This window comes from Rutilus rutilus (genome assembly GCF_951802725.1).
Source record: "Rutilus rutilus genome assembly, chromosome: 13".
Classification (NCBI taxonomy): domain Eukaryota; kingdom Metazoa; phylum Chordata; class Actinopteri; order Cypriniformes; family Leuciscidae; genus Rutilus; species Rutilus rutilus.
Genome location: NC_140218.1, coordinates 16,276,093 through 16,286,250, shown reverse-complemented (window position 1 = coordinate 16,286,250; position 10,158 = coordinate 16,276,093). Strand labels below are relative to the sequence as shown.

Sequence of the window (10,158 nt, the reverse complement as noted above, 5' to 3'; positions counted from 1 at the left end):
AGTGACGCATAAATATCTGTCCGCGCGCTATAAACATAACGGTCACAACCCCGCGCGAAATTAAACAACGGCTGCACAGTGAGATTAAGAGCCGCGCGATTTACTGGTCTAAAAACAACTGACCTTAAACACGGACCACGTCAGCCTACATTTTGTTAAGGCATGACTACTTAAAAAAAGGGAAATATTTTTCAGAGTCGAGGGAATTAGCCTAGGCTATGTTTCTAGATCTCTATTAGAAGCGCTCTCTCTGATTTCCAAAACGGTTAAAGCTATGCTTATCTGATGACAGATATATCATGATAAAGAGAAGGTTTACGTTTCTTCCGATTAAGGGAATTAATCATGTTATCTCTTGCTGGCAGGGTGGCAGGGTGACATGTCCTCTCGCCAGAGATCTTGAGAGAAAAAGGTGGGGCGAAATGATAACAAGGTTCACACAGGTCAAAGCAAAGTGAATAAACATGAACTCTCCGTCCATGCTCGATCAAAGAGGTAACTTGCATCATTTGAAACTATAACATCAGTATTTTTATTTACAATTAGCCTATTCTGATGCCAACAGCAAAGGCGCGTGCATGTCACGCGCCATATTATCACCAAATCCTTATACGTGTAGTAATGATTTCTGGTGTTTTTTAATAAAAATAAAAAAAGTGATGACAGAATATTTATAAAAACAGCGGAATAAAAAATAAAACAAACCACACATTGTTGCCTTGAACCAGCAAGGCCCAAGTGTGAATATTTAAATAGATATCAATTTCTCTTTACAGGAATGCGAGTGAGGATGTTGTCCCCAGTTATTCCCACTCGTGTGTTTGGATAGGAGATGACATGTTATTCTTTTTTAACAAAAATATTTAAATCAGGTCCATGTTTTAAGTCCATCTGTTGTCTCAGGAAGCTGTAGTCCCACATAAACGTGTAGAATTCAGCATTTCTTTAAGTTCATTTTCTGGTTTGCCCGCCACCATAAACGGCCACGTCTGTGGAAAAACATATGAATGAAAGTAAAAATTAAAATTTGTAAGCACGTCAAATAACTGAAAAACGTATATACGGTTGCTTTTTAATTTTATATATATGGTCAACATTACCTCGAGATTATACACAGATGATATTTCATACCATTTTGTCAAAATACTGTAACTGTCTATAAACTAGGCCTATTCACTGTAAAAAAAAATAGATAAAAAAAATAGAAACTATATTATGTTATGTTATCTGAACCACAAAAGTTGCAATAAATCATGAAAATAAATGTTTACAGTGTTGAAATAAAAAGCAAGGTGGTAGCCTATTCGGTCATGAAAATAATCTTTCTGAAGGCCTAACACTTTTCAGAACATGCTATAATTTTAGGGCTGCTAATTTACCTTTATACACTACAAACAAATCAACATACTAAAATGGAAAACTTTTTTTTTTTTTTTACTTTCTGCATTCTTTAAGTGAAATCAAAGTAGGCTACCGAATTAAAGTTTTCGACCATTTGAAAAATTCTGAAAGCTCATAAAAACGGTGGCAGACATTGTTGTTAAATGATTGGAAACAAATATGTTGTTAATTATGTAAACATTTTACATTGTACATAGGCTACTATATAGAGTAGACCATAAACGCATCTTGCTATTTTTTTGTGCCAATTTTCAAAAAAGTCTCTCACCAGGTTGACCGGATGTATGTAGCCATTCTCGTATTTGTCATTGGCGAGTATCTGTCGCAGGTGCGCGATGTAGCTGGAGGCCAGTCGCAGGGTGTCCAGCTTGGAGAGCTTGGTGTCCGGCGGAACCCACGGTAAAGTCGTCTTCAACCGGGAAAAGGCTTTGCTCAGCACGCGCATCCTCGCTCTCTCGCGCGCGTTCGCTGCGTTCCTCTGGACGTGCTTGCCCTCTTGGGCCACACCACTGGCCGCTGATTTGCGCATGGCGGCTGATTTGCGCCTCTTTCCCGTACATTCTGTCACCGATGCCCCTTCGCAGTTGGAGCTGTCCTCCGTGCTCTCGTTTGATGTCCCCGGGTCTTTACCGGAACCGAATTTCAAAAGACCATCCAGCAGCTCGGACTCGTGAAATTCATCCACTTCGCTGATGGAGCCGGTGGACATGTTTAGCTGGAGAGGAGGATGATGGAGAAAACTAGGACTGATTTGATGTAGTGGTTCTCTGAATGGACCTGGAGATAACGCAACTGCCTTCAGTTGAAACGTGTCATGCGCGAGCTTGAGGATGACCGTAACTTGTAACTCACGAGCTAAAGGATCTTACCATTTATCTCTCGTGCTCAGGGGCGTGCCCCCGCACGCGGCAAGATACTCCTAGTGGAAGCAAAGACTAAACCTGCTCAGATAATACAATTATGCACCAGTTTTGCTGCGATATTATATAGCCTAGTTGTCATTTATCATGTAGGCCTATAGCAGAAACAGAAAATCTCAAATTGTGATTTTACTTCTCTGTGCATTCATTCAGATTATTCGGAATAATTTGCTATATTAGTTTCAGGAATATAATTGGTATTCAAGGACATTACAACCACAATAAGCACCCATTTAACAGAATAAAGACTTTTAAATCTAGTTAAAATAATTGTTAATGTTTTTAATAAAGACCAAAAAATTTCGAGCACAATCAAGCTTTTTTCTACCTTCATATTTAATAATAATTGAAATTGAGACAACGGAAATGACAACGTATTGAGAAACAATGACGAAATGTAATTCTTAAATTCTTAATTTCAAAGAAATAGTGTAGAAAGAGCAGAGTGCAACAACTGTTTTCATTATTTTTTCTGTATTTCCAGTTTATCTTCACACTTATTAATGCAATATGGCACTTTTTTCAAAATACTTTTTACATTAAAATAAAAAGATATTTTTATCTTAAAAATATCTTATAAAAAGATATAAGAAAAAAATATTATTATTATTAAAACTTTACATTTAAAATATAATTCTACATTTTTAAAACCAGAGTATTTTGTGTTCCTGTCATGATGTAGCTATTGTACAGTTTGGAAACTTCTGAAGGAAAGCTAAATGTCTGTTTCACGTTTCACGTCTGTCTGCCGCACTTGCTCTGATATTTATTTATTTATTTTCAGTTGTCAGGTGGCATTTGCCTGAGGATTTTAATGGTGGGTCTCTGACCGGAAATAACAATTGCGCGCACTGGAACAGTGTGATTCATAAAATGGTACAGTGATGACCGCACGCGTAATCGCGCATTGCTCATGGGAGAGTCCGTGCAGCTTTCAGCACCGATGCCCTCTAATAGGATCCCACGAGAAGCGTCTCAAATGGCCCACTGGCGCCTCCGGAGGGGCACGTGAAATGGATACTCCGCGTCCCCAAACCCCATGTTTTGCTTTTTTAATGGTACCCCACACCAGTCTCTAATACAACCTACTAATTCAAGCCTAAACATCCCGATCTTGGCGAGCCTCTAAGTGGCGAGGTTGAAGGCGACTCAAGAGTGGTTTTAAAACAGGTGATGATTGCTAGGACACACGCGGGGGTATCTGCTCTCTCCTCAGCATGTTAGTTAGTCCCCATCATCCTTAGATGCCCTTAGTTATAGTGACACACAGATTAAATGAATGCATACAATTGCAAAAAGAACAATACAGTTCACATGATGCTAATTGCAAGTTTTAGAGATTACCCAAGAAGGAGAGAGAGAGAATCTCCAGAGGTCTGCCCTCTGACACTACAGAGTTCCGGTGTCATAGAAAACAGCATCTCTTCTCTCTCCCTCTGCCACAGCAAATTACCAAAGGTATTTTAACCTTGCCATAGTTCTTATTAACCTGACAGATGAATGGACAGATCTTGTTTCTTGCAAGAGCATATCAGATTTTACAGAGATTACAGGTGTGATAAACCAAACGAGAGTTGTTTTCAATCATCTTAAGCAGGAGTAATTGAAAGAACCTTTACAGATGAATGCTCAGTGCAGGTATATAAAAAGTTTATTTTAATAGGGTCACATACAGTCTTTGTTACCCTGTGAGTCTCTCTCTTTCCCTCCCTGGTGGGTGGGCTGGTTAAAAGAAAATAAAAGTGGGATATAAGATTAATCGTCCTGTCCTAATGCAGCATTATGTGAAGAGCTTAAAATAGCCACTGTTTCCTCAGACCGAGCTCTCTCATCTTCACCGACACTAAAACCCAGAAAGATAAAAACACAGGCTAATTCCTATTGCATTCAATAACATTATAAAAAGAAACTCAGACATGACCTGGAGAAATAATATTTACATATTTATTTATCATTTTAATATATTATATTGAAAAAATGCATAAAAATCATGATCTATCAAATTTGGCAGCAATAATAAAGTGAGACTGTATGTGGTCGTAACCATTTCTTGATGTTTATACTGTGCAGTCATCTATAAAAATCTTTAAATTATGTTTGCTAAAAATAATTAAAAACATAAAATATTTGAATATATATTCAATATTGCATTTTATGAATTACATAATATATGGAAATAACGACTATATATGATATCAATTTCAAAATTCTTTTGTAATCACTGACTGCATCCAAGATATCTGTGTTTCTGTTCCTCTGGTGACAGACAGCAGCAGGTGAACAGCAGTCTTTGTAAATGAAAAATGAATGAACAAATGCCACAGAATGTGATGTTCACAGTGGTGTTAGTGGGGATATCACTAATTAGCTCTATAGGGTCAAAGGTTACTGGAAACTGGACACTCACATGTCCGCATCCGACTTAGAGCTCAAGCACACACACACTGACTCTTACTCTGAGACACACACACACACACACACACACACACACACACACAAACAGAAGAGGCGGTCACCCAATTCGCAAGATGACAGATAACAGCAACTGCACATACACTTAATCTTGCATGTACTTCAACGACACGCTCGCTACAACGTGGCGTCTAACAAATGGTGTTTCCAGGCCAGAACTAAACTCTAAGAAGGGAAAAAAATGTAAGTGACAACCTTGGTAAAAAAAAAATAAAGAGATGAATTAGAATAACAAAACAAGACAAAAACGTTGATTTACCGGCTTGAATACAAATGATCCAGTTAGGCAGCACTTGGGTCAAACATTGTGGAGTCACTTAATAAAAACATAACACCTCGTGAAAGACTTTATAACTGACAAACTGTTTAATATAGATGGATCGTGTGGTTTTAAATGTTGCTTAAGGACTTTGTTTTTAAAAGAGGAAGCCTGACACATACAATACTTTGGAATGTACCAGACAAATCTGTGGGTTAGCGAAGATGTAGCTGTTTTGTTTAGATAATCATACAGTAATGTGACCTGTAGGATGGTTACTGTGTCACAAGGGACATGGACGCAAGCGAGGAAAGAGATGAGGGCATGGAGTGCAGTCTGGGATGAACACTGACCTGGAATGGATCGGCTGTCAGATATTATCAAGATGTCTTGCAGCTGTGTTGTATTTGTGGATGTGTGTGTGGCTTGTGTTTGTGTTTGTGTGTGTTTTGGGGTAGGGAACCTGGGAGTGGCGGTGTTACTCCCCTGCATTAGAGCTGCTAACTGCCAAGGTCAATGTCCATAGTCGGAATGCAAGTGTTTTGCCTTGTCGCAAAGTTTTAGGGAGGACACACAACCCTGGACGTGAATATGTTTAAGAGAAGAATACTTTGCGAGGAAGATTCTTCATAGAAGATTCTACAGTCTTGCGGAGTGTCATTGGCAGGTGTTGCTAAAAGCTGCTAAGCTTTTCTAAAGTCAAACTGATAGAATAGAACTAAAAACAATCTAACAAATATATGATAAATATAAAATGATGAATATGGTAACTTAATGCAATTCACATGAAGATGGAAACATGAATTAATCTTTGGGGTGTATCCTTTTTCTAAAATGTCAGAACAGTGAATTTTTCCAGTCAGACACAAACACAAACATTAAAAATAATAAGACAAACACAAGTGTAAGACGGAAAGGAAATACACACACACACACACACACACACACACACACACACACACACACACACACACACACACACACACACACACACACACACACACACACACACACACACACACACACACACACACACATATTATATATATATATATATATATGTGTGTGTGTGTGTGTGTGTGTGAGAGAGAGACAAACACATTATTTTTAGATGTATAGACACATTCCAATATATATTAAAATGTTCATATATTTTAATTAAAATATTTTCAAATAATATTATGTAATAGAATTTAATAATATTATGTAACAGAATTAATATATATATATATATATATATATATATATATATATATATATATATATATATATATATATATACACACACACACACACACACACACACACACAGCGTCAGGGCCAACAAGGCCTTCTAAACACTATCAGAATCACTGACTTGTGCTTTCATATATTTTTTTTTCCATTAATGTGTATTAAATTATTCCAAATAGTACATTCTCTTAATTCCATAGCTTTTCTCTTGGTTGCACTGCTTTCAGTGTTTATTTATGTGAGAGCTTTTATCCAATCATATTTCAGCCATCATGTGTTGCCAGGGTCAAAGAAATCTGCCTTGAGTAGCCTACTTCAGAAGCAATAGTACGGGCGCCTGGTAATGAAATAAATGAAACTGAATGAAAATGAAAATAAATGAATGGTAATGAAACTCTTGCTTTAACCAATCAGATAATCAGTCAGATTTAATCAGCCAATCAGATTTCGATTTGACTGCACCGGGGCATTTTCACGTCCTTTGATTGGATGGTCAGAGCGTGTACTTTTACTAGTAGTCAGAGCTAGCAAACAGCATTTATAGCATTTATAAACTAAAATATATCCCTGTAGATTTAATAGTTTTTCAACCCACAAATTAATGTTTCTCTCCCTCCTCGACCCCCAGCAGTTTCAAACCTACCGGGAAAAAATCCCTTAGCCTATCCAGCTTAACACAGAGTCACGGAACACTATTCGATCACTATTCGTCCCGGATAACGTTAAAAACAGAATTAACTGACTGTAATGTATGAAGGCAAAAGTCAAAAACTCATTGTTGGAACTGGAACGCACAGATAACCTATACAACAGAGTAATTTAAGTCTTCTTGAGGAAAGAAATAAGGATGGATTTTGTGTTAAAATAATCAGTAGTTTTGATGGGTATAATGCTTATTTTTGTCCCCGTTTTTCCCGTGCTGAATATGATTTTCTTCTTATTTTTTCTTGTAAATTTATGATAGAAACTTTTTTTTCTCAAACATTTATACTTTTGTAACATCTGAAGAACGACAGACAAGGGAGGCTCCGTTTGTGAACTTTTTAATCGGAACGCAAAACAACATGAACGCACCAGCCTCACTCGCTCGTTTCTCTCAACCCGGTGTTAACCCCATAACTGCCGGTGCAATATAAAACAGCAATTTCACAATTATAAAGATTCTGTGCGCTATTAAAAGCGTATTAAGAGGTGGATTAATTCAGGTACGACACCACTGAAGGCCTAGGTGTGAAATGCACCGCCTGCCACTGATTTATAACCTATTCACAACATAATTTAGGCCTAAATTATGAGAATGGAATTTTTACAAGGCATATTGCCTGTGAACTTAAGAACTGTGAATACACTGGCGGTTCATCCAATCAGGAGGTAAGAAAACAGTTCAAAATGTAATAATTCTCACCAGGCAGTTCTTTTAAAGATATGTTTATATAAAAGGAAGGCAGGCTCTCTAACGCTCACACTCTATGGGTTCATCTTAAAGTTGCGCATGTGGGGACGGCCAGGCCGGACAGATGTGGGGTCACCCCAAAGCTATGTTTATGGGACGGTTTGTGAGATTGAGCCGAGGGTCTGATAAATCGATCGTGTGAGGCTGAGGTTATTTACGTTATATCTCTCACACGGCCAGAGATAAACGACTCTCTCTTCTATATGAGCTTCATCACACTCAACCTACTGCTCCTCTTCTCATCGCTTAAAGTCTATGCGCACACACATGCTCAAACTCACCAGGTGCATGAAACTTCATACTATGTGAACATGTGTAATTATGATAGAGACGGAGTGGGACAAATAGAAAGAGAGACAGAAATGGAAGGACACAATCTTTGGATGAGAGTACTGTGGGAGGGAGTCACATGGGACATATTTTCAAATGAGCAGAGCCAGCACAATTTATAAAGCTAAAGGTTTCTGTGTCCACAGAGAGTGTGTTATCATCAGAATGAGTACAGACCAGTGAGGCTAACAACCCCCAAACTTCCCAGCAAAACTCCAGTATCAAGCCTCATGTGTTCAAAAGATCCTGTCTGTGTCACTCTCTTCAAATCTCCTCACGCCTTCCCTATTAGGCTGTGGAAGAACCTTTTGGTTCAGATATATCTAGTCAGTGAAATGAACTGTTAGCAACCACCCAAAGCACAGTAATGCCCTTGTAATGCCCTAAATTTGTTCAGAATACCTTAGCAACCACATAGTAACACCCTCATGATTTATTTTCATACCTAAGATCTACCTGGAACTTAAACCCATCCTCATGCATATGTGTCTCATATCAACAAGATATATTCCTTATATGTTTCATGTTTGCTTGTTCTTAGCCAGTACACAAGTCGAAATAAGTCTGATAACAGGCTATGTTTGACACACATAATCTTATACAGCACTAACACTCACAAACTTCTGTTTTCCACTCACACATACTGTACTTCTGATTTTTCCCAACATTAGTGGCTGTGTTTTTGCCAGTCGGCCCATTAGCGGGATAATGAGAGGAAGAGAGCTGGCTCTGTGCTGCTTGTTTCGTAATGCTGCATCTGTGACTCATAGCTCAAACACTATAACACACATACACAACTCATACTCCAGCATCATACTTCCATCAGTCTGTTTGACAAGCCTGACACCACTTGTTTATGTCTGCAAACAGGAATTAATATCATGCAATAAAAAATATGAGGAGGGAGATGCTAGTGTGAAAGGTTTGGATGGATGAAGCACTTTTTTCTCCTCATCAGAGGTCAAGGGTCAGTTTCCCGTTAGAAACGCTAAAGCCCTATCTTGATGTCTACCGTTTAATGTGATGGGTTCTGCGCTTATACATGTGTGCATATGCTCCCACGTTCACTCCTCACACTGTCTTATCACCAAAAATTAGCCTGAAAGCTAGGCCTGCCAAATATCTTTATGGTAATGAGCAGTTCTGAGGTTGGTTCTGACCCACTCCCAGGAAGCCTAGATATCAGTATGGTTCAGATGGAGCTCTCTTGGGCTTCTGCGGCGCTGAGCTCACGGCGTGGAGCTGATAACCAGGCAGAAAGGCAGACTGGAGTCCGCCGGGTTTCCGCCAAGCCGGGGAGAAGCCCTATCGCAGCAGTGATAGAGAGGACATGATGACTGCCTCAAATGCAATATGTCTCGAACTCCTACGTTATGATACTGCACATGACTGCCTCCCTATTCTCACACACAAACACACTTTCTTTTTATTTTCTATAGATCTCCATCCACATGGCCTATCAGTTCATATATGGAGTCCCTCCTTTAAACTGCTCCCCTCCACGCCGTTTGAATTAAAACGTCTTAAAGCACAATGCAATAATACAAACCTTTAATTTTGGGGATTCTCAAAAAAACCATCGTGTGCTGGTGTTTTAAAATAACCAAGATTCCCTTTTGCTCTTCACATTTTCTCCAAAAAATTCAGCCCATATTTTTATGTCTCCTTGGTATGTTTATGAGAGTTCATGAGGGAAGTGAATGAATTGTTTCCCAAACGCACCGTAATCCTAATTAGATCGTAGAAACCATTGTTACCAATGCGGTCTATGATTTAGGCTTACCATACTTACCAAATGCAGCCTTGAAATCACACAAATCACATAGACCACTTTCACAATACTTTCATACTGCTTTTGTGTCATTTTTAAGCTTCAAACCTCTAGTCCATTCATAGTAACTACATGGAAAACTGCTGAACTTTTGTGTTAAGCAAGGAGAAAGCAAGCCATGCGGGTTTGGAACGACATGAGGATGAATAAATGATGACAAAATATAATTTGGTGAACTATTCCTTTAAAACTGAATTTAAAGTGGTCAGATCTGAATCCGTGACATATAGCTCTTTCCAATGGACTGCAATATTTGTAA

The 10,158-nt window shown here is 38.5% G+C and overlaps 1 protein-coding gene across 1 annotated transcript; it reads right to left on the bottom strand.

Moving 5' to 3' along the window:
* Positions 1 to 511: 511 nt before the first annotated feature.
* tcf21 (transcription factor 21) lies at positions 512 to 2,254 on the bottom strand. Its single transcript, XM_084429259.1, has 2 exons — positions 1,670 to 2,254; positions 512 to 989 (listed from the first exon to the last, which is right to left on the bottom strand). Exons 1-2 carry the CDS (start codon positions 2,108 to 2,110, stop codon positions 900 to 902), a joined length of 531 nt encoding a protein of 176 aa, XP_084285385.1. The 5' UTR covers positions 2,111 to 2,254; the 3' UTR covers positions 512 to 899.
* Between the last annotated feature and the right edge of the window lie 7,904 nt (positions 2,255 to 10,158).

Coding starts and splice junctions, on each gene's coding strand:
- tcf21 (XM_084429259.1), bottom strand. CDS start 2,110: ATGTCCACCGGCTCCATCAGCGAAGTGGATGAATTTCACGAGTCCGAG. Junction 990..1,669: donor ACATACATCCGGTCAACCTG/GTGAGAGACTTT, acceptor GTTTTTCCACAG/ACGTGGCCGTTTATGGTGGC.